We start from the raw sequence: 24,698 nt of genomic DNA on the forward strand, positions 1-24,698 counted from the left end.
CCAATAGGTGTTATATCTTGTTCTCGTAAAAAAAATGTATCGGGACATCCGCGCGCGTGCGCTCGCGCAGACTGAGAAAGGACGCTAAACATTCATAATTAGAACTTTAAAGAAAAAGGATGGAAGAATTTTTTAAATTATAAAAAATTATTAGGACGAAAAAATTTTCTAACTAAAAAAAAAAATAAGCACCTCGGATGTTCAGTAAAATAAAGTTGCAAACAAAATGAGAATAAAAGGTGGAAGAAAGAATCATCCTTTTTTCCTTTTTTTCTTTTTTTTTTTTTTCCTCTTTAGGATCTCATATTCATTATACATTGAACATATGAGCACTTTCAAACATTACCAAAATGAGGATAAAAAAAAAATGAAAAAAAGAAGTTCAAAAAAATTAAAAAGTAAAACAAATATCCTAACTAATTATATGTGTATATCACATAAAAAAAAAAAAAAGACAAAGAGGTGTTAAACCAATATTCTTCTTATCACATATTTACTCCACTCCTAAATCATAAACCCTGAATCCTAAACCCTGAAATCCTGAAACACTAAACCCCAAACCATGAACACTAAACCAAACCCTAAACCATAAACCCTAAACCCAAAACTGTGAATCCTAAACCTAAAACTGTGAATCCTAAACCTAAAACTGTGAACTCTAAACCTAAAACTGTGAACCCTGAACCCTAAACCCTAAAAACTGAACCCTAAACCCTAAAAACTGAACCCTAAACCCTAAAAACTGAACCCTAAACCATAAACACGGAACCTAAACTTGGAACCTCTTCAATAGGAACAAGTTCCATTGGAACACTTTCCATAAGAACTTCTTCCTTAGGAACCTGTTCTTCTTCCATAAATTCCGATCCCATGAATTCTTGAACCAAAAGTTCCAGAAAATCCTTCTGAGCCAATTGTGTGTCACCTTTTTGACATTCATCCAACACTTCAAAATGAATTTCAATAATCGTGCGACGATTTGCGCGACCAGAACGCTTTGTTCTTGTTGGAGCAGAACGAGGTTTTCGTTCCTTCACCAATTGATATTCATGTGAACTATCTTGCTGCACATGATCAAGGACTTGTTCTTGTATCGATGAACCAGGAATATCAGCAGGAGATCTTCTGAAACGTTGTCCTCCTTTACCAAGAGGACCAAAATACTAAAAAAAAAAAAAAAAAAAGGGAGGATATTTTTGCTGAAGATTGTGAAATATTCTTTTTACACATTTTTTTTTTTTTTTTTCTTTTAACCATTAAAAATTTTTTTTTTTCTTTTTAACCATTAATTTTGTCCATTAAAATTTTTTTTTTTTTTTAACCATTAAAATTTTTTTTTTTCCTTTTAACCATTAAAAATATATTTTTTTTTCATTAATTTTTTTTTTTCCTTTTAAGCATTAAAAAATATTTTATTTTTTTATCTTACCTTCCAAAGGTAATAAGCCATAACAGAAAGGCCAATGGAGACAGGAGCCAAAGGAAGAAAAGGGGTAAGAAGATCCAAAGGAAGGATGGGACAAAGTGTATTCGCTAGTGTTTGTTGCATATGGGTTTGTTTCGTTTTGAGCAGTGGTTCCACTTTTTTCCCTATATAGTCATTGCCAATTTGGCAATTATTATAATCGTCTTGTGTGCATTCAAAACAAAAATTATTATTGCTGCATTTAGATGATGCTTTCATAATGTCCTTACTTTTGCTAAAAGCGTAGTTTATGCCCGCATTTACGCTACATTTAGGATGTACCTTATGCTTTTTTTCATTTTCTGCCATTACTTTTAATTGTTTTGCATATTCTTTAAGAAATAAACAACCCATCGTTTGTCCAAACGATGGGCCATTACCGTGGCCCCTACCGCGGCCATAAATGTGCTTTAATCCTGAAGCAAAAAGCAAACAAGCTGCTTTATTCGTTTTGCCTTCTTTAGTGCCATTATCCCAATTGTTGTTGCTGTCATTGCAGTATTTGGCAACTTTCTCCTGATTGGTAGTGTCCATCATTTGTTTTAGAAGTGCCTTCAATTCTTTATCGATGTGATCATTCATGTCATTCTAAACATAGAACAAAAGAAGGAAGGAGGGAGAGAGAAAAAAATATATATATGTATACACATACATACATACATACATATATACATACATATATACATATATACATATACAGTTATGTATACGTATATATATGGAGTTGTCTATCGCCCCTTACCCAGTTCACTCCGCTGCTTTGTATATTATTCTTTTTTGTGTGGTATTGTTTTGCTGCGCATTGTAGACGGGTACAAAAAGTGGTCATTTTATTTATGGTGGATAATGTTGGTTTCATTTTGATGGTGCCGTCCTCGAGGAGACCATCCATTTTAATCTTCACTTCATTTGCCTTAGTATTGCAATTTACATTTTGATTTTTTTCCACCAGAGCGTCTGCGACGCTCAGGTGGCAATTAGCAGAAATTTCTTCCCTTTGACATTTAAAACAATTATTATTATTACTACCACCATTAACCGAACATGAATTATTTTCATTCCATTTTTCAAACATTTTTTGTATTGTGTTCTCATCAATGGGACAATTTTTATCCGTCAATTTAATTATTTCATCAGCATACATGTTAAGAGCAATACAACCAACTGCTCGTGCGAGCAGTTGCTTGTATTGTTCATTAGGCGGGGAGGTAGGACCACTACCACCATTTGGAATCTGTTTAATGTATTTTAATCCTGCTGTGATATGATTACATGCTTTTCTTTCGACACTACTTTCATTACCATCACCAAAGTTGGTGCATACACCATCACCTTTTGTTGCATTGTTCTGTCCTTCAGATGAGATATTCTCGAACATCTTCGTCAGTTTGGGCTTGACGCCGTCCTCCCAAAATTCACACTGAAAAAAAAAAAAAAAGAAGGAAAGGTTATATATATATGTAATTGGTTCTGTAGTATAATCCTGATGTAGTATCCGGTCAATATCTGCCATCCGGTTGGTGTAGTATCCGGTCACTATCGGCCATCCGGTTGGTGTAGTATCCGGTCCCTGTCTGCGAGGAGTTTTTCCTTTCCCCCCTAAAGTAGCTAAAGCTAACCCCGGAACCTTACTCCTAAACCCTGAAATCTTACTCTTAAACCCTTACAACTTTATTCTAATACCCTTACAACTTTATTCTAATACCCTTACAACTTTATTCTAATACCCTTACAACCTCATACTAACACCTCAACAACCTTATTCTGACACCCCAACAACATCATTCCAACACCCCAACAATATCATTCCAACACCCCTACAACATCATTCCAACACCCCTACAACATCATTCCAATACCCCAACAACATCATTCCAATACCCCAACAACATTATTCTAACACCCCTACAACCTTTATTCCTAAACCCGGAATCAGAAGAATTTTTTTTTTTTTTTTTTTTTTTTCCTACTACCCCTCAGTGTTGTGTTGTTTGTAGTAATACTTACCCATGTCTTCGTTGGAGTAGCAGTACCACTCCCCGCTTTGTTCTTTTGGTTTTGGAACCACTTCCCTGCGGCACATTGGAGTTTTTCACATAAAGAATTCGTTTCATTTATTTTCGTTACGGTGTTAGTTGCTTCGTTCTCCATTTTAGACTCTACTGTTTTTAATTTGTCCTTTACTGGCGTTTGGGTTGTGCTACCAGATGTGTTAGTTGTGTTAATTTTGCAGTCGTCCAAATTTTCACCCCATTTGCACTCAATGCACGAACTACTGCCTGTGCATGGAGTATTATTATTTTGAAATGCTTTCTTTAAACCTGCTTCGATTACACAAGTCGATTTTTTTTCTATTTGTTTTGCATATTCCTTAAGAAGGAAACAACCCATCGTTTGGACAAACGATGTATGTTTGGACAGGGTTGAGTAGGAATTTCCCTTAGACGTTCCAATGCTCTTCAGTTTGGTGAAGCCGGCATGCAAATAATTGCATGCCTTCTTTTCAGGTTCGGTGGGTGTTCTAGTTTTGCCATTCTCTCCCATCACAGCACAAACTCCATTTCCATTGTCATTCTCTTTCCCTTTCATTGCTGTGGACAATTCACCCCACAATTTCTGAACATCACCATTCTGACCCCAGAATGTGTCCTGTATAGGGTGGTGGTAATATATATATGCATATACATACCTACGTACATATATATACATACATGTGTATACATATATATACTTACATATATATGTGTATGTACATATGTATATACATATATACACCTTTTTCCTCTCTTACCTCAGATGTATTCGGTTGTTTTCCGTTTGAGGAATTTAAGTGGGATGCTATACATTGGAGACGGTCACATAATTTATCCATTTTATTTATTTCAGTTAGCATTTGTTCTATGTTTGTGTTGTCAGCCTCCAGCACTTTTTTTAACTTCTCTTCTACCTTCTCAGTGGAGGTGCTTTGGCCATTTGCGCCATTTATTTCAATTGTGCAACTGTCATATTTTTCTTCTTCCCATTCGCATGGAACACAGGAACCATTTTTGCATTTACCATTAGTACTTTCATTCCATGCCCTGAATGCCTTCTCTATACCAGCATTAATAACACAAGTCGCTTCGCCTTTCATCTTCTTTGCATAGGAATGAAGTAAGAAACAACCCATCGTTTGTCTCAACGATGGATTCTTCTTCGACAGAATACCATTGTTTCCTGTTGACAACGAAGTACCCTCGTATAGTGTTTTTAAGCCGGCATGCAAATAATTGCATGCCGTCTTTTCAGAATGAGTTGCTTCTCTGTCGTTACTACTATCTCCCATTTTATTACATTGCGTCTCTTCTTTTCCATTACTGGTCTTCATTGCTTCGAACAATTCTTTCCACAATGCCTTGGCATCCTTTGTCCAAAAGTTGTTCTGTATAAGTGGTGATAAAATATATATATATATATATATATATATATATATATATATATATATATATATATATATATATATATATATATATATCTATATATATGTGTATGTTCCTGTGCACACTTACGTTGCTTTTTTGGGTTGCTGCATCCGTCTTCGTCCATAGGTGTTTCATGCAATCTAAATATTTACATAAGTTGCCGTTGCTGGCGTTGCTATGCATGTCTTTGATGCATGATGTAGCACGAGCTATAGGATCGACTAATTTATGTAATGCCCCCCATCTCTCTCCTCCTAATAAGTCTATAATTCTATCACTTTTACACTGCCCCTTTTCTCCCTCTCGTTGCTCCTCTTTCTGCTTTTGATTATCCTTGCACTCCTCCCATGCTAATATATTATTGACACCACTAATACCACCCTTGTGGTTCTTACCTTTCCCCGCTTCACTTAACCAGTGATCCAGTGTAGGACCAATTAAGTTTTCCACTTTTTCTATATCCTCCGTTCGGACCCAAGCACATATACTATTAGCACCTGTTCCCTGAAGTTCACTTCCCCCCTTTGCCATTGTATCAGATATTATTTTCAGCATCTGCTGTGCTTCACATTTATTTTTTAAGATTCTCAATATAATACTATCCCCCACTATACATCTTAAATATGTCTCCCAATCGTGCTCCTGAGTCTTATCTTTTTTATTATTCCCCTGTGGATCTAATCCTGCCATCCAGTTGACAATCATCACGGGTACTCTGCATATTTTCTTCATGTGATCTTCTTTCCCCTTTTCCCTGGGGTAACTAAACGCCGAGCATGCACTGAGGACACTCTTCTTGGTCTGCTCCCACATCATGTAGGGCTGCAGCTCATTCAACATCCTATCCACTTCCTTCTTCAAATTAGGCTAAAAACAAAAAAGAAAAGAAAAAAAGGACAAAAGAAAAAAAAAATTAGTAACACACACATACATACATATGTGAAATTTATGCATATTCTTAAATTCTACAGAGAAGACATATATATATGTGGGGATCGAAGAAGAAAGCTGCTTCTACTTTTTTTCCTGCTTTTCCTTTTTTTTTTTTCTTTCTCTTTTTTTTTTTTCTTTTTTTTTTTTTTTCTTTCTCTTTTTTTTTTCTTCAGTTGTCGTTTTGTGGTGTGCACTTTCCGGTCTCCGTGCCATCCGGTTGTTGTGTAGCATCCGGTTTGCCATTCTGTCTGCGAGGAGTTTTTCCTTTCCATTCCCCCTCAAAGAAAAAAAAGCTAACCCCTGAACCATACTACAACATCCCTAAAACCTTTATTCCTATAACCTGAAAACTTACTCCTAAACCCGGAATCTGACTTCTAACACCCCTAAAACCTCCTCATCATCCTCTTCCCCCCCACCTTTTTATTTTTTCCTTTATTTTATTTTTTCTCTCTTTCCGAATCTGGTAAGGTAATGTTTATGCATATTTGCATTTTTTTTTTTTTTTTTTTTTCCTCTTCCGCGAAAGAAGAAAATCTTATCCTATAAAACAAAATAGCAGGCCACATTGCGCTCCTCGTACGAAAGAACCTTAATCCCTAAGAATGCGAAATCTTACACACATACACCGTAAAAATATTATAAATCCCGCAACCTAAAAATGCGAAATCCTACACATATACACCGTAAAATATTATAAATCCCGCAACCTAAATACGAAATCTTACGCATATACACCGTAAAATATTATAAATCCCGCAACCTAAATACGAAATCCTACATGTGCACCGTAAAATATTATAAATCCCGCAACCTAAATACGAAATCCTACACATATACACCGTAAAAATATTAAATCCCGCAACCTAAATATGAAATCCTACACATATACACCGTAAAATATTATAAATCCCGCAACCTAAATACGAAATCCTACATGTGCACCGTAAAATATTATAAATCCCGCAACCTAAATACGAAATCCTACACATATACACCGTAAAAATATTAAATCCCGCAACCTAAATACGAAATCTTACACGTGCACCGTAAAATATGAAATCCTGCAACCTAAAAATGCGAAATCTTACACATATACACCGTAAAAATATTAAATCCCGCAACCTAAATATGAAATCCTACACATATACACCGTAAAATATTATATCCCGCAACCTAAATACGAAATCCTACACATGTACACCGTAAAATATTAAATTTCGCAACCTAAAAATGCGAAATCTTACACATATACACCCGTAAAATATTATATCCCGCAACCTAAAAATGCGAAATCCTACACATATACACCGTAAAATATTATATCCCGCAACCTAAATACGAAATCCTACACATGTACACCGTAAAAATATTAAATCTCGCAACCTAAATACGAAATCCTACACATGTACACCCGTAAAATATTATAAATCCCGCAACCTAAAAACGCGAAATCTTACACATATACACCGTAAAAATATTAAATCCCGCAACCTAAAAATGCGAAATCTTACACATATACACCCGTAAAATATTATAAATCCCGCAAACTAAAAATGCGAAATCTTACACACATGCACCGTAAAAATGCTAATACTGTGCACCGCGTACTCCTTAATTCATCTTTTTTTGTTGTTTTTTCTTTTCTTTTCTTTCTTTCTCTTTTTAAAAAAAATATAATGAGAAGGACATTACTTACCGGAATGGTTACGCCTTGGACAAATTGTCCAGGAGTCCCATTGAATTGTTGTAATTTTTGCTCCCATGCTTTCTTCAATTTTGTCCTTTTTTCTTCACTTTGTGTTATTTCTTGAGTTTGTTGGGCGGAGGGAGAGCATGGATCCAGTTGTATTGTTGTTGTTGTTGTTGCAAGTGATGGCGATGGTGATCCTGTTTGTGGTTGAGATGATGGAATAGCAGCTGCTGCTGGAGTACCAGCACCAGGAGGACCAGGAAGAGCACTAGCATCAGCACCTGTGTTACCCTGTGCACTTTTATTCGGATCCTGAGTTAGGTATGTTTCCATTAATGTTACACATTGTGCTTGTTCATTCGTTCCCATTGAACCATCATTTAGCAGATTCTTCTCACATAATTCTTTAATTGTTTCATCCTTAGTCTTGCCTGGATCCTTCATTAAGTCCTCCCATGCATTCTTCAATGCATCCAATATTTTTCTCTATAAATGAAAAAGAAGGGAAAAAAAAGAGGAAAGTTTTTTTTTCATTAACAATGCTATGGAACATATATACATATATGTATTCATATACGCATACATGTACATGTATACTTTGTGGACACATAAAATATTCAATGCACTGTATAAATATTACATAATGCTCCTCATCCGGAATGCTTTTTCCTCCTGCCCAAGTCTTTAATAATTTTGTTAGTGAGTCTTCGGTGATGGTAGGCCCCTTCACATTTGGTTGTGCCTGCCGTGGCCGTGGACTCCCCTTTGGGGCGACAGGAGGGATGGTGTTTGGTAGTTGTAAATCTGTTAGAACTTTTTTTTCTGTGTTACAACCCCCTTGCCCTTGATCTCTCCTTATTAGTGTCATAACACTTCTATCCTCCACCATCATATCATAAATAAAATTTAACATGGGGACTTTACCCAATATTTTGATAGGCTCTAATTGCATATAATTACATTGTCCACATTGTCCTCTGGAAGTAGAACCTCTACTCAGTGTTCCACTGATTTCCTTCATTTTGTCAAAGGCCTTTTGCACAACATTCTTCTTATTGCAGTGCTTAGATTGGTATATAGCTATCCATAAGTTCAACATGGTACAATTAATATATTCCTTCATTTCATCCTCAATTTTCCTCTTCGCAGTGCATCTTTTTTTTCCGTCTTCGTTTATTGCATATAAGGACCTCAAAATAAGTGTACACACGTCCTTATCCTCTGGTCCTATCTCCTTCTGCTCCACCATTAAATCGCACAATTTCCCTCCCAAGTTTTCCGTATCACTCCTGCTCATTACAGGAAGAAATGCCCTCACCCATTTGACTATTGTCCTACCTAACCTTGTCTAAAAAATAAACAGGTACATATATATACACATACACATAGTCGTATATATGTATATATATGCATATATGCTATTATTATAAAAAAAAAATAACATAATCGTGAACATATGAAAAACAATGGACCAGTAAAATGGATATGTAGTTTATACTATATTATATTATGTAATTTTACCTCACCCACAGCTTTGTTATTCCTGCGCGTTTTCCTCTGCACCCACATTCCCCTCAATGGACTAAACACTATATCCTTCTGCGCAGACGACATTTTGTCTCTTCCCTTAATTTTCTTTTTTATTTTATTTTTTTTCCTTCTCTTTGTTTATTTTACTCCTTTGGAATCTTCCCTCCCCACCCCCCGTGTCCGTTTACCTATTCCTCTATGTGTATGTAAAAGCGGAACGTTAATGCGGGAGAAAGGGGGGTAGGGCGTGTAAAAGTAGGGGGAGGTACATTCTTTTACAGAATACTACCCTTCCTTGAAACAAAAATATCCCCATCTGAAATGTAGAATTAGGTTATCTGTAGTTTTTTTTGTATTTTCTTTCATTCTTCTCTTCATCCTTCCTTCCTTCAAAGCTCTTCTTTATTTTTCTTTCTTTCCTTCTCTTTCCTTGTCTTTATTTTTTTTTTTTCCTTTTCTTTTCCTTCGTTCCTCTTTCTATTCCTTTTCTTTTCTCTTCTTTCCTTCTTCTCCTTTGTTAGAAAGAAGAGTAATAACCATTCTTCTTACTTTTTTTCCCTCTTTAAACCTTCTTCTGTTTTTTTCTCCCATTAAAAATCTTTTTTTTTTTTTCCCTTAAAATTTTTTTCTATATACCATTTAAACATTATTCTTCCTTCCTTTATACCTTCCACATATATATTTTTTTTTCTTCCCTTTTACTTCTATTATCCTTTCTCTTTCTCCTTTAAATCCTCTTTTTTTTTTTTTTTTTCCTCCTTCTAACCTACCTCTGTTACTCTTTATGAATATCCTTCTTTTTTTCTCTTTTTTTCCTTTAAAACTTTATATTGATATTTCCCCCCTTTTTTTCTTTTTCCTTCTCTTCTTCTTTTACATATTTTTTTTTAAAAAAATAAAAAAGAAAAAAATTTCCTTCTTTAAACATTTAAAGAAAATGGAAGGGGGATAAAGGAAAAAGAAGAAAAAAGGAAGAGCTTACGGCATCCTTCAAACTCCCTCCCTTCCATCCCTTTCTCTTTCTCTTTCTCTTTCCTTTATACGCCTTCTGTTTTATTTCTTTCACCTTTTTTCCCTTCCTTTCTTTCTTTATTCTTCCATTTTATTTCTTTCCCCTCTTTCCCTTTCTTTTTTTCGATTCTTTTTCTTTTTTTCGATTCTTTTTCTTTTTTTCGATTCTTTTTCTTTTTTTCGATTCTTTTTCTCTTCTTCGATTCTTTTTCTCTTCTTCGATTCTTTTTCTCTTCTTCGATTCTTTTTCTTTTTTTCGATTCTTTTTCTCTTTTCAGAAACATATAAAGAACCTTCCCCGTTTCGAATGCAATGCTTTCCTCTAACAAAGTATAAAATAAAATAAAAAGGAGCTTTACATTTTATCCATGTACTTTTTTAGCATTCTTCCCAAAAGAAGAGAACAACAAACAAAAAAAGAAAACAAGCAAGCAAACAGGACAATCTTCCTGCACTCTATATTCTTTTTATAGAAAAAAGGGAGAAAAAGAATCGAAAAAAAGAATCGAAAAAAAGAATCGAAAAAAAGAAAAGAAAGAAAAAAGAAAAAGAAAGAAAGAAAAAGAAAAGAAAAGAAAAGGAAAGAAAAAGAAAAAGGAGGGAAAAAGAAAAGGAAAAGGAAAGAAAAAGAGAAAGAAAGGAAAAGAAAAGGAAAGAAAAGGAATAAAAGAAAAGGGAAGGGGGTAAAATGGAAGAATAAGAGAAAGAAGGGAAGGAAATAAAACATGCATGTGATTAACAAACATATGTACAACTCCCTACCCATCCGCAAAGTCCCATTTTTCATAGACGACTGCTATTCCAAGGTTATGGGCATTCGTCAGTTGTTTTTATATTCTCACCTCTACCGCTGCTCTCATTTTCTAACCATACCTGTCTGTTTATCTGCGTACACGTGGGAAATAATATCTGCCCTCCTCCCGCCCCCCAGCGACGAGCACGACCCTCCCCAGTTCATGGAAATAGAAAAAAAAAAGGCACCTATCTCTTTTTGTCCTGCTTACATGCCCATGCTCGTTCATTACGTAACTGACCACTAATCACTTGGCGCTGGTGAAAATATTCCCCGATGAAATAATTCTCCTGTACATATCTTCAAAAAAAAAAAAAAAAAAAAAAAAAATCGGGACTCGTAAAGCAGGAAGAGGAAATTCTTGTATAAATCTCCGACAGTTGCTTGTTTCCTTATTAACGTGTTAGGTACAACCCTTTGACAAGCACTGTATAAAATTTCCGTTTTCCTAATATTCTCTTCCGTCCCTGTGAAAAAGTCCACAATGTCGAACTGAAGAGAAAACATATCTACTACTCCGCTCTATCTGTTCCGACGATGTTCTTTCCGGTTCAGAATACATCTTCGTTTCGATGCACAGTTTGTGATGCGACGATGCGCGCATCGTTCCTACGACGTCTTTATCTATGTCTTGGTCTCTTCCCCCTTTTGCTCCTTGTAACGGATATGTTATGATCCTTCCCTTCCTCCTTTCCTTCCTTCTTCCTTAAATGTTTTTTTTTTCTTTTATTCTTCCTTCTTTTCTTCTTTTCTTTCTTCTTTTCTTCCTCCTTTTCTTCCTTCTTTTCTTCTCTCCCTCTCCTTCTTTTGAACCTTCTTTCTTTTCTTCTTTTCTTCCTCTTTTACCTACTCCTTAACATCATCCTTTACTTCTTCCTTCTTTACTCTTCCTTCTTTACTCTTCCTTCTTTACTCTTCCTTCCTTACTCTTCCTTCCTTACTCTTCCTTCTTTCTTCCTTTACCCTGTCCTCCTTAACCCTTTTCTTCCTTCAGACCCCATTTCCTCCTTTACCCGTTTTGTACCTACAGCGTGTCCGATGGACAAGGTCGATACACGCGTTTTTTCCCTACTTTCCCCCCCCCAACATGCGACGCCATATTATCTGTCATTCCTATGGGTGACAGTTCCCGTCGGTTGCCCAGACGCATATCACCATCATTTCTCCTTCCCCAACCCGGTTGAACGTCATGCTTTCATCGGTCCACGCACCACTATTACGTACCCCATGGCCACACACACACACACACACGCCCCATTGGGGTTTTTTCCAACATCCATTATTCGTCGTCTATTATTCATCGTCCAATATTCGTCATCCATTATTCGTCGTCCATATTCACGTCATCTATTATTGCACCCGTCTTTCCGATTTCCCGCTGTTCTTATGCCATAAGAACATGCAAAAAAAAATAAAATAAAATACGTTACAACAACGCCAGGAAGTAAAATAAATAAATATATATATAAATAAAAAAAAAAAAATACGTATGTTACAATTACAACACCGGAGAGTGCAAATAAATAAATAAAAATACGTATGCTACAACAACGCTGGGAAATACAAAAAAAAAAATTTTTTTTGGCCCTTCATGTATGTGCGCAAATTGAAAAACCGTCCAGCGGAGGCGGCGCGGGCCGCTCGCTTCTGCGACAAAGATATCTTTCCAATGCGCACGTGCATGCACCAAAAATGGTGCAAGTGAACAGGATGAAAATAATGTGCGTCGCAAGTTTCACACAGCGTGAGCGAGGAGATACACATAGCCAACACATCCGACAACTACGACCTGACAACCACACAAAAGGACAACCACCTAAGTGACAAGAATAACAATACCACAACAACCATCTAACTGACAACTGCTACGCCACCTAATGCATTTAAAAAAAAAAAGAAAACATTAGAGCAATGAGAAAAAGGAAGAAAGAAAAAAAAGACCCTTCCCTATATGCCACACCGCTGAAAAAAAAAAAGAAGAAAAAACGTTAAGGGAACCACGCACGTAGCACTACCCAGTTTAAACACACCACAGGTAATTCTGCAGAAACAATGAAAATGCCTCGGCGGGTAAGCAAACCCGTTCGACAGGTTAACAGCGTGCGGTGGTCACAACCATTTCCCCTGGCCTGTGCGCATGTCCACCATTAACGACCATCCCGCGGGCCATTCGAGTACAACTGGGCGACGGGTCAAAACGCGATCGCATATTAAAAGAGGAACGTGTAAGAAAGAAAAGAAATAAAAAAACAAAAACATTTGAAATTAAGATTAATCTACTTCAGTTTATGTCACTAATAAATATAAGTACATGCACGAGTATGTATGCACGAACGCATAGGGGGATGTGTACGTACACACGCAGATGGTAAATATGGGGTACATTTTTTATATTCTCTAAGAACGCCTATTATTCCTAATTATAAAGGATTTATTAAAAATTCGATGAAAAATAAAATTCTGGGAATATAAAAAAAAGAATTAAGAATATTTAAAAAAGAAAAAAAAAAAAAAAAAAAGTGTATGGGGAAAAATATTATAGTAACATACTGGCAACTGTCACTTGCGCCCATAATAGCGCCTGCTTACCCGCGAGATGACACATTAACACATACACTTGCTCAGAATATTTTTATCATTCGCCCCTCCATTGTTTGTGAGCTGTATATCGACAACATTCGCATCGTTTGAGTTGGAGTTATCAAGGTTTGGTAACTTGGCGGCAATTTTTTTAAACAATACTTTTATATTGTGTCCTGCTTTGGCACTGGTTTCATGAAACATTGTATTGTACTCCTGAGCCTTCTGCATCCCTTCTTCGTATGTAACTTTTCTTAGGTCTCCCAAGTCCGTTTTATTTCCCACAAGAGCGATGATTACGTCTTTCCCTCTTTCGTTCAGAATGTCCTGTATCCATTTCGTTGTATTTTCAAATGACTGCCTATTGGTAATGTCATAAACGACGATAGCTGCAGCTGAGTCCCTGATGTAACTTGGTATTAAACTCCGGAATCGTTCCTGACCAGCTGTGTCCCATAGTTGCAGGCGAACTGGTCCTTCATCCAGGTACAAGGTTTTGCTGAGAAAGTCGATCCCGATGGTAGACTTGGGGAAGAACAAGGGAATGGGCACAAATTAATGCTTAGTTATGAATGACATTAGACATATGAACTCCTTTCGCATGAACAGAAAAAAAAAAAAAAATTAGCTAACTAGCTAGCTATATCACAAGGGGGTGTAGAAATAGCTATTTTTTATTCTTTTATTTTTCTGAACGAGCAAGGTTTTAAAATAAATATGCGGACGCTTGAAACGCGGACAAACGCACACAATCGGTAACACGTGCATGGTGGACAAGTGCTCGTTCGTTCTTCCATCTTATCTGTATCTGCGGTGGCCATACCTGATAGTTATTGTCAAAAGTGTCATACATAAATCTTGTAATTATCGAAGTTTTTCCAACAGCTTGCTACGGGGGAGGATGGTAGAAATTATAAAGATGACAATGGGAAGACGAAATGATTTGAAAACGTTGTTCACATGTCAATCTGTTCACACGCTAATGTTTTTTTTTTTTTTTTTTCCTTCTCCTCCTGTTGCTCATTCGTACCTCCCCTAGAAAAACAAGTTTGTACTTATTTAGCCCTGAATCTGCGAAATAAATGGTGAAAACGAAGAAACCACACACAAATGAGTGACTTCCCAACGGGATGCAAAACACGAATGAACACTGTGCACACATATGTGAAGTATGTTCACACGTCCGTCCACAATATCCACGAGGAATTATCATCACACACGGAGCATTCATGCGAGTGTGAAAAATGACGAATGCTTAGTAGTTGTCCTCGTATGCATTCCGATCAGGCAACTTTCTTTAAAAAAAATGATTTCCTCTACCATTCTTAGCCATTAATAAATGCAATTTTTCCTTTTTCATATACATAAAGATAAAAGTGCATATATATGCGTATGCAAGTACTTACTCTGAAATTCGTCCATTATTAAAAGGCAAAATTTTAAAATTCGCGAATTATTCGTCTCTATAACTTTGAGAAGGAATTGTAACTGCAAACAGAAAGTCACTAATCCATAATATTCCCCTTGCTGCTTCTTAAATACTTTTTTCCCCTGATAAAAACAAAAAAAAAAAAAGAAAAATACTGCTACTTTTTTCCTTCCCTTTTATGAACGTAAATGCGACATAATGTTTCCATATGCTATTTGCACATACTAATTTGCGAACAAGTTTTTTTTTTCTTTTGAAAGTAAAAATGTTACAAAGTACAACGCAAAGAGGTGGAAAAAAAAAAAAAGCGTTAATGTGCATATACATTCGCGTAAACAAAAAAAAAAAAGTATGCACATACAGAAGTATGCGGAAATATGGAAAGGCGGGGGGTAATGCAAATTCTTTAACTCCTTATAGCTGTTCAACCGTTTAACACTTTAGCGCGCCAAACATTCAGTTGCCCCCCATTATTGTAAACTCGCCAATTTTTCCGTATTTCGTGATGACAAAAAATGGTAGAATTTATGTGCACGCAGAACACTTCCAGGGAATGAGCTCCCCCAAGCGCGCTTAAAATATTTGTACAGTATATTTTGTGACAATCTTCTGTGTTGACGCGAATGGATGAAAAAAGGAGAGCGCTTTATATAAACCAGAATAGTGTAAAATGTGAGTACATATACATACATTTAGGAAAATATTGGTTAAAAAAATAAATAAATAAATAAAGGAATATACACTTTTTATCCATGGGCGAATGGCAATACGATAACAATTTTCCATTTAAAACCGTGTGTTTCTCCTCCCTTCTTCATTGTTCTGCTTGCTTGCTTGCTTGCTTGCTTATGTTTTAATCATAAAGGAAAACTCCTTAGGGCTGTGAGGCTCAGATATGATAAAAAAAAAAAAAAAAAATTCGACGAAGTGGCAGTACTTTCACTAAGATGCTTCGATGCCCGTCCTTAAATGTACAAGTGTGTGGCGCTCGGATTTTCCTTCCTTTGCGTTCCCATTTTGTTAACCCTCAGTTTTCTTTATATACGTGTAAGGCGATTTATAGGGGTACACATTTTATGTTGTGAGTTTGAATCCCATATGGGGAGGAACAGAGCCAAATGTGGGTAAATGGGATATTGGGGGAAGTGATATAAAGAGGGTGCACTGTTCTATACGTCATTTGGGGCCAATTAAAAGGAGAAAACATATATTCATAAAGAAGTATCTGTTAGGAAGAAACACCGGTGATAAAAAAAGGAAAGTCCGTTGCCACAGATAACGGAGGTGGAAGACCAACTGGAAAAACACAAAATGAAATGAATGGCAGTAGAATCGTTCCACCTCTGGATGGTAATATAACATGTGGAAAACGAATAGCAAAAATAATGAAAAGTAAAATAATTAATTAACAGTGTGGAGTTTCAAGTGCTGTGTATATGAAAAGTACAGCGAGATGCTGATGTGCTAGGTTGAACGGGGGGAAGGGAAGCGAAAAATCAGAGCTTCCAAAGGAGTGCAATTCCGTAGTAAGGAAGGATTAAAAAGGAGGTCAACTTCTTCAGCACACGTTAATTACACAGTACTGTCATTTTGTATAGAGAAATATTTTTTTTTTTTTTTTTTTTTTTTTTTTTTTTTCTTCACGGCATCTTTCTGCAAAGTGCTATACTCATGGGAAGAGGATGTCTAATTGAGCCGTCTGACGGGAGAACATTCTTTGGATTGATCACACATATAGCGTCGGTTAGACTATGGCGGCGATGATGTTAATTTTTGAATTATTCCTCCTGAATTAGCTAAATATCTCCACTTTGCAAAAGCCCCTCAGTTTATGGTTTACACAACTATGGGGAAAGGTTCCCCCCTCAGCCCCCGCAGTGATTCCCCTACCGATTTTCTGTTCTTCAATTTTTCGTTCAAAAGTACTAGATACTGCAAATCGACGTTAAGTGTGAGTGAGCTGTCTATAGCTTTCCTAAGATGATATAAAATTAGGTTATCATTTAGAAGGTCAACATCGGGATCTATCCAAAGTTTCCCCTGTTCCTGTTGTGCATGCGTAGTGAAACTTCTAGCAGAGACTATGCTTCCACTTCGTTCTATATCCTTTTCCTGCGGATTCTCTTTCCCATTAGCATGGGAATGATGAACCGTGGAATTTGATTCACATAGGTAACCCCCGACATATCCAGGGATACATAACAAACTGGACATATCGATGCAGTGATCCTTAATGATTTTGTCTCCTCCGTTTTGATAGATGCTCACAAAATCGTCGCTCTGGTATATCACTTTGTATGAATTTACCTTTTCTATGTACTTTTCCTCTTCGATTGACTTTACTTTGGTTTTCTTCGCAAGCAGCTGCGGAAGTGAGAAGGTAGGTGGGCGTAAATAATATTCTCCCTTACACCGTGAACACATATTTCATGCGCCCTTCCTCTGTTGCCATGTATATCACACAAAGAAAGGACTTACCTTCTGAAGGGTCAAATCTCCCCCCCTGTACCCCCCTGTGGAGATGTTACATGGGTTGCTCCGTACGTCAACTTGGTGGTAGTTCTTAACGGAGGAAGAATTGCATCGAGGATAATCCACTTTATCTATTTTGCCATCCACCGCAGGTTGGTGATCCATATGCTTTTTCGAAAATGAACTTGGTTCAAATTGTACCTCTTTCTGCTTCTCCTTGTTCTCTAACTTCATACATGTTCCTTTCTCGTGGATCCCGTGGCTGCCTTTCATCTCTGAGGGGAGCGTTGCAGTTGTAGGAGGCATGTTCACTTGACCTTCTGGCCGTCTACACGGCTTAGGCGTCCATTCCATCATATGTACAATTGGCTACAAAATAGAGGGGATTAAAGGAATGCTACTCCGACTTACTTTTTAACTGACTCAGGATCATATTTGTAGAATGCTTTAACAGCATGGGAGTGGCATATCGTTTCAGTAAACTGGTCTGGGGAGTTGCATCCTTCTTAGGAGGGACCACTTCTGGTGAGCAAAGCGACATCGTGCTTGCGTGCTCAGGATGCTGCAGTGAGAATATATCATGGTAAAAAAAAAAAAAATAAATAAAATAAAATAATAAAAGGTAAAAAGGGGGAAGAAAAAAGGGAGGTATGGATTGCCATGGTGACCGGGGCATGATACATAGAACGAACAAACGACAACCACGCGAAGGAATACTTCAAAAGTGGGAGCAATATTTTCGAACGGAGAGGGGCAAACTGTATTTAACCATCATTTTCTAAGACGCTTCGTTGTATATATTTAATCAATAACTTACGAGAGGGAGAAAAAAAAAAAAAAAACCTCCTCTCACTTTGTCACATATCTGTGATATCCTCCTGCCAAGCTATTTACCTGAGCAGATGGAAACCTCTTAATGGGACATTTCCCGCAAGAAGGAAAGTTCGATTCCCCTCCTGGGGCGCTATACCATGTTTGTACATTGGAGAATGTTCGTTTCTGTGAGGTGGATCTGAGTACGCTGCTCTGGCGACAATCAGAAGGATTATAAATGGTATTGTTGCAACTGAAACTTCTGGGGGGTAGCAGCGTTTTTCGGTGCGACCCAAGAGCTGAATTGGGAAAGGTAAAGAGGAATGGACATAAAGTTAGGCACATCATGTATGGCAGCACACAACTGGCACTTCGTATACGTGCTCCCATGCATATCCCCATGAATGAAAAGCTTCTCCTAATCCTTCGCGTGCAATCACTAGTGTGAACGTACCTGTTTGACCTAAGGGGGGGATACCAATAGGTAGTTTGATTTTAGCAGAGTGTTTGACACTTCGTTGGCGCATTCTGTTCATGAGGATAGAAATCGAGAAAAAGGGGGGAAAATCATATGTATACACAGTAATTTGTCAGTGAGAAGGTACCCGTGAAAAATAGGGGTAAATCAGGCCACAGTGTTGATGTGTGTGAATCGCATGTCGTCATGTGTTCATCAAAAGGGGAAGGGAGTGAACCTGCCGCTTTTGAAAGACTCATATTTTGAAAATTAAAAGAAAAGGAAATAAAAAAGAGTTGAGATTTTACAAAAGGATGATATGAGCACATGAGTTTGTCATTTTTTTTTCCCCTCTATTTGGATAGATACATGTACATATATATGTATATGTTTCTTTTTCTTTTTTCATTGTTACTGGGAGAAGGCTTTCCTACTTGTGGATGCTTGTCTACACTTCTTTACGAGATCTAAGTCGAGCTCCACATTTTGATATACAACAGGGAGGTTAGAAATGTCGCCTACCTTTCCTTTACTTTTCTCCGTATCGTCTGCGGAGTTGAAGACTGACGAGAGGAGTGTGTTGTTCTCGTTTCTCTCATATGGTATATAGTTAGGAAAGGCGGTCTGTATATCCCTCATGTCAATTTGTTCGATCTTTCCGTTTAACCGTTTCACCAAGCATATGCCCGTAGAGTTGGCTTCGGTATTCGTTCGTGCGTCTGCACGGTAGGCATAGTTACTTCTGTTCGTAGTTGTGTTTATGGAGGTGTATGTCTTTCCTACTTCTACTATATGGTTATCATTCATATGTATGCTTTTTTTTCTTTGTGTGTTTAACTCTGAGGGAAAAGAATTCCACCAGCTGAGGGATGAGCCTGTTTTGTTATCTCTCTTGGATGCTATAGAAGGGGGGATGTCTTTTCCTTTTTTTCCTTCGCGATACGATATGCCGCGTGGTTGTTGGGGTGTGCCAGGGCTTTCTCCTTCCCACCCTATCAAAGGAACTCCCCCTGTGACACCATGGCTCAGTGCATAGTTGGCCCTGTTAGACGATTCTCCAGAAGTTTTATTTTTTCCATGGTAAAATGGTTTCATAGTTCTGTATATATCTCTTTTATCTTTTTCCTCTGGTGTGTTCTTCTTTTTCTTTTTTTATTTTATCTTCTGCCTTGACAATTTGTGGGTATTTCACACATTGCTTTGTGGTATACACTCTTCGTATAATCCTATGGACGCATTTTTTTTTTTTTTTTTTTTTTTTTTTTTTTGAAGAATAAATTTGTTTTCATTTCTCCTTTTTGTAAAATTTGGACGCGTCTATCATCTGTTGGTACGTTTCATCAAGTACGACAGCTCGAATGAGGCGTGGGTGGAATTTTTTTTTTTTCTTTTTTCCAATAATTGGAACTTGGCTACATGGGCAGGAAGTAGTCCAAGCATCGTTGGCAGTGGTATGGATGGTGATTTTAGTTGTGGTAGAAAGGAAAGTTCTACAAAATTAAAGGAGCTCTTTCGGGTGCTGGAATGCAACGTGGAACACGTACCGAGGGATTCGCCGTGTGTGCATCGACATGCATGTTAGTGTGACCATCGAAGGGGGGGGAGGGATACGCATGAAAGGATGGACGACATCTTTTGTATGTTCCTCCAGAATGTTCAATGAATGACTATGTCGCGTAGCTTAATCCACTGAGCAAGATCGCCCATATGTACACATGTACATATGCGCTTTTACACACCTATGATGATCTGTTTTTTTTTTTTTTTTAAGGTGCTCCTCTGGGCACAAAAGATGGTGTAAATTTTGGCCTCACTCATTTTCACAATTTCTACAATGTTTATTTTGTGGGTACCACTTTGTCAAAAAAAAAAAAAAAAAAAAAAGACCCATCAGTATGTGTACGCCCAAATGGACGAAGGAAAATTCGGTTAGAATGTTCATTTTTGAAGCTTGCTTCGGGGGGAGGAAAAAACGTAATGCAAAACTAAGCATTCCAATTCTGCCTCCACAGACAGACATGTATACACAAATTTCTATACGTTCATTATGGTATGCGCATTGATGAACTTGTTCTGGTGGACAAATAACTGAAAAAGGTGGTTCGGCTTTGTTTTGAGAAAAAAAAAAGGGGCAAAGGTAGGATAATCAGAATGAGGATATGTTTATTCCTAGTAATGCCTCTGCTTCCCGTTTTATTTGAGGCCTATGCGAAGAGAAGGCGTGCATGGTGGCACTGCCTACGCATGGTGAGATAAGCAAAAAAAATTGTAGTGAAGAATGGGCTGCGTGCAATACATACAGATAGAAACGCATGGGAAAAAGAAATTAATTTTTTAAGAACATTTAAAATTTTGTTAAGATGGTATTCACCAGGAGGGGTGGTCATCATTCGGTCATATATCGAAAGTGCGTATTGCAATTTCTCAATCGTTTAGCAACCCACCCCGTGGGACTGCTCAAGTGTTTAGTACCCTATCGGTACGACTACCCAGTTTACAATACACCACAGGTTCGTATAAATGGAAAAAAAAAAAAAAAAAAAAAAAATTAATAATATTAATACATTTAAAAGGGTGAATAGAACAAATTTAGAATTAAAAACAAATGGGGAGGAGGCGTCCCCTTATAGATGTGTGCCTACGTTGACGAGGCGTAACTCGCTTGGATCATCACACATGCCAGTGTCCACATATCAACATATGTACCTCTGCATGTGTGCGGGGTCTATTCAAGTGACTTGAGGAGCATCTCCGACAGTTGCCTCTCGCAAGAGCGACACACGATTTTCAACAAGCATCCATACTGCTTCGAAAGAATGAGAGATGCCTTGCACAGAACATGAGACTCGTTCATATATCGAGCAGAGAGAAGCATGTTATGGTTAGTGGTGTTGGCCTCCACACTATCTGTCTGGTCACATGCCATCATATTTAAAGTATTTAATAAACCAACAACAGCTAGCTGAATATTTTCGAAATTGAGACTAAATTTGCTGACAGCTTCTGAGTTTAAATTTTCCATGTTGTCCCAGATATGTTTGAACTCTCCATTTCGCAAAATTCGTGGGCAGATAAAGTCAGTAATTTGTATACTCAAGGGATTAATGGAGTAGGTGTCGGGGAATCCATTGTCCATTTCGTTTTCTTTGGTGAGGAAGTGTAAAGAAAGTTGAAAATGTTGGTTGACCTGGTAATTTTCATTTATGGGTTCTTCCTGTAGGGGGATATTCCTTCCCAGGAGGATATACAAATTTTGTGGTGCGTTAAAATATAAATTAGGAATGGCTGTTTTTTCCAAAACGGTCCATTTTTTATCAAACGAATTTATTTGCATATTTACGTCTGCCAGAACTTGCTCACTCAATGTATTTTGTATGATAAATTCTAGTAAGATGTGCTTATCGTAAATGTACTTCTTCACAAGGACAGTGTACTCAGCTTCACTTTCCGTTAGTGGTATAGATTTTCCTACCATTTTGAGTGCACCCAATTGGTACTTCTCTAAAAGGTTAGATACATCTTCTGATAGAACGAATTCTGTGTTCTGTTCTGGTAATTTTGTCCCATTTAGGGATCCACCATACACATCTGCGTTGGAACTTTTCCTTTTCAAGTTGGGAGAGGAAGAAGGAGTTACTAACTCCTTGAATGTGTTGTCTCCCATTTTTTGTATTTCCTCCTTGACATTGTGGTAATCAAATTCTTCTGTTACATTTTCTTCTACATGCTTTTCGATTAAATAAAGTAGATTGTCCAAGTGGGTAGGTGGTTCATTTGTTAGGAGTTCATCAATTAGGGGCAAATGCTCCGGGGAATCACTTTCCTCCCCCTGAAGGTTCTCCCCTTTGTTTATTTTCTCCTTCAAAATGTAATACAAAAAGTTGGAGCGATCCCTCACTTCATCATCGTTATCAGCCAAGAGGCAATTTAGAAGGAACAAAATATCCTTGGAGTTGGATCCACATTTTAGGGCAATGTGAAAGAGAGCATATAATCCATCAACCCGTATTGTTGAATTCTCCAAAATGAGTCTGTTGTATATGTATCTTATATACTTAGACGGGGTCGACGTTTTAGGGATGTGAACTAATAGGAATCTAATAACCCTGAGGAGAAGAGAGTTATATTCACAATCTTCAATAAATTCACAAAGTTGCAAAATGGCTGTTTCCTCCGAATTGGGAATTCGACTAATAATTAAAATAATGGCATCTATAGTTTTGGATTTGAACTGATAAGATTCTTCATCTCTGAGATTGTTGGAGAGGAAACTCAGAATAGTGTTACACTTGGAGGGATAGATAAAGCATAGGTTCTTTAATTCCTCTATAATTTGAATTTTAAAAAAGGTATTATCTCCAGTCATATAATTAGTAATTTGACTAAGTAATCGATCTATGTTGGCTTCATTTCCTGTTTTCAACAACGTTGTGAATGCCAAGACACAGATACTTTTGTTGCTATCGGTCAGGAGATTTTCTATGTCTTGATTAATTTTCGATGCCACGTGGGGTCTATGGTGGGATAACTTATTTATCTGTCTGATTATGCTAAATTTTTCCACTACTTTGGATGATAATAAAAAAGCTTGACATACCTTCATACACTCGTTCAGTATATCTACGTTAAATACGGTGGTGGAATTTCTCCCCCCTTGATCGTAAATGGCTAGCTCAAATATGCACTTAATACATTCAAAAAGGATAATGGGATCTTTACTTTTAAGGCAGTTCTTCAGATAATCAAAGCATACTTTTGTCGTGGGGTGGATAAAATTTCCTTTATTCGTTGCATAATCCTGTATGTTGTACATATCGTGCGTTCGTCCTGTGGATCGACTTGCCTGTGTGGAAGGGAAACCGTTCATCGCGTTTCCAACCTGGGTAGAACCTTGGGGGGAAGTAGCCCCTGGGGGGAGGTGCTTCGTATTGCCAATTTCGCTATCCACCTCAGTGCAATAAATCAAAGAGGAAGCGTACTTAATTAAAAGGCAATTGGCAAGAGAACCGGACAAATTACTTGAGCTTTTATTGTAGGACGAAATTATTTTTTCCAGAGCCAGTTTATCTTGATACTTAATAGAGCATAACAACGTTAAGGCATGAAACTGAATCATGGGATTTTTGCTATTTATACATTCGCTAACTTCATGAATCCATTTCTTTACTATATCGCACGATGCGTTTAAATATAGATTCAATCCACAGAGAAGGGAAGAACAAGAAACGAAGGGGTTCTTATCTACAATAGCTGTTTTTAAGTATCGCTCAATTTGAGTAGCCATGGAATTATCAATAATTTTACTTAATACCCGTATCGCATTTGCCCTATAGCAATCATTAGCTGAATTCATATCCTTCGTCAAGGAACTTGTTACAATAAAAACTTCTGTCTCATTTACCGGCAAACTTTTAATGAGTAAATAAACCATCCTCCGTAGCCTTTCATTATTCGATTGAAATAACTTGGTGATGTTAAAAAATATGTCTGTGCATTCTTGTGATGTTAGCTTTTCTTCCCCTTTATTTATGAGGTATAAAATTTTTGTCAATATCTGCATGCATTTTTGTGTATTCAATGGATAGCTAGAGAATACTCTGGTTTCCTGGAGGATGCTAGCTTTATCTCCTTCATGGGGATTAACAGGTGTTTTTTCATCATCGTATTTGGAGTCCTTCAGCAGATTCCGCTGAATTTTATCTTTGATTCCAATTGGCTTCAGCATCTTCCTTGGTTGTGTAACAACTGAGCAGTTCCAAGACGGAGAATGGTGGTGCTCGGGAGGCGCGCTGTACTGGAGAGGCGACCCCTAAGGCACTCAGGAATGGTGACTTGGTCGACGTGCATTCACTTTTTGCACATGAAAAAAAGCAGACACATGTGTCAATGTGCCCTTCTGTGGTTGTTTCATCTATTTCAACGTGGGATTATTAAATGGATTGGTATCCTTGGAAAAGGAGGGGGGGGGGGGAGAAACCCACAAGTGAACACAAATAGAAGAAAAAAAAAAAAAAAAAGGAACCACTTAAATTGATCAATTAAAATGTATGCAAAAATACAT

The 24,698-nt window shown here is 37.3% G+C and overlaps 4 protein-coding genes across 4 annotated transcripts; all 4 read right to left on the reverse strand.

Moving 5' to 3' along the window:
• Positions 1-749: 749 nt before the first annotated feature.
• On the reverse strand, positions 750-9,166 carry PKNH_0942700 (SICAvar, type I; the record flags this gene model as incomplete). Its single annotated transcript, XM_039114070.1, has 9 exons — positions 750-1,163; positions 1,430-2,053; positions 2,208-2,885; positions 3,473-4,114; positions 4,257-4,886; positions 5,014-5,793; positions 7,559-8,038; positions 8,193-8,900; positions 9,074-9,166. The coding sequence occupies 9 exons, from the start codon at positions 9,164-9,166 to the stop codon at positions 750-752; spliced, it is 5,049 nt and encodes a 1,682-aa protein (XP_038969692.1).
• A 4,324-nt stretch (positions 9,167-13,490) lies between these two features.
• PKNH_0942800 (ras-related protein Rab-6, putative) lies at positions 13,491-14,888 on the reverse strand (the record flags this gene model as incomplete). The annotated part of the gene is made up of 4 exons (XM_002259416.2): positions 13,491-13,991; positions 14,290-14,355; positions 14,497-14,537; positions 14,873-14,888. 4 exons carry the CDS (start codon positions 14,886-14,888, stop codon positions 13,491-13,493), a joined length of 624 nt encoding a protein of 207 aa, XP_002259452.2.
• A 1,843-nt stretch (positions 14,889-16,731) lies between these two features.
• On the reverse strand, positions 16,732-19,732 carry PKNH_0942900 (conserved Plasmodium protein, unknown function; the record flags this gene model as incomplete). Its single annotated transcript, XM_039114072.1, has 6 exons — positions 16,732-17,259; positions 17,374-17,642; positions 17,779-17,929; positions 18,262-18,479; positions 18,635-18,708; positions 19,053-19,732. The coding sequence occupies 6 exons, from the start codon at positions 19,730-19,732 to the stop codon at positions 16,732-16,734; spliced, it is 1,920 nt and encodes a 639-aa protein (XP_038969693.1).
• Positions 19,733-21,362: 1,630 nt separating this feature from the next.
• Positions 21,363-24,362, reverse strand: PKNH_0943000 (coatomer subunit gamma, putative; the record flags this gene model as incomplete). The annotated part of the gene is made up of 1 exon (XM_039114073.1): positions 21,363-24,362. The coding sequence occupies one exon, from the start codon at positions 24,360-24,362 to the stop codon at positions 21,363-21,365; it is 3,000 nt and encodes a 999-aa protein (XP_038969694.1).
• Between the last annotated feature and the right edge of the window lie 336 nt (positions 24,363-24,698).

Source organism: Plasmodium knowlesi (assembly GCF_000006355.2).
Source record: "Plasmodium knowlesi strain H genome assembly, chromosome: 9".
NCBI classification, from domain to species: domain Eukaryota; phylum Apicomplexa; class Aconoidasida; order Haemosporida; family Plasmodiidae; genus Plasmodium; species Plasmodium knowlesi.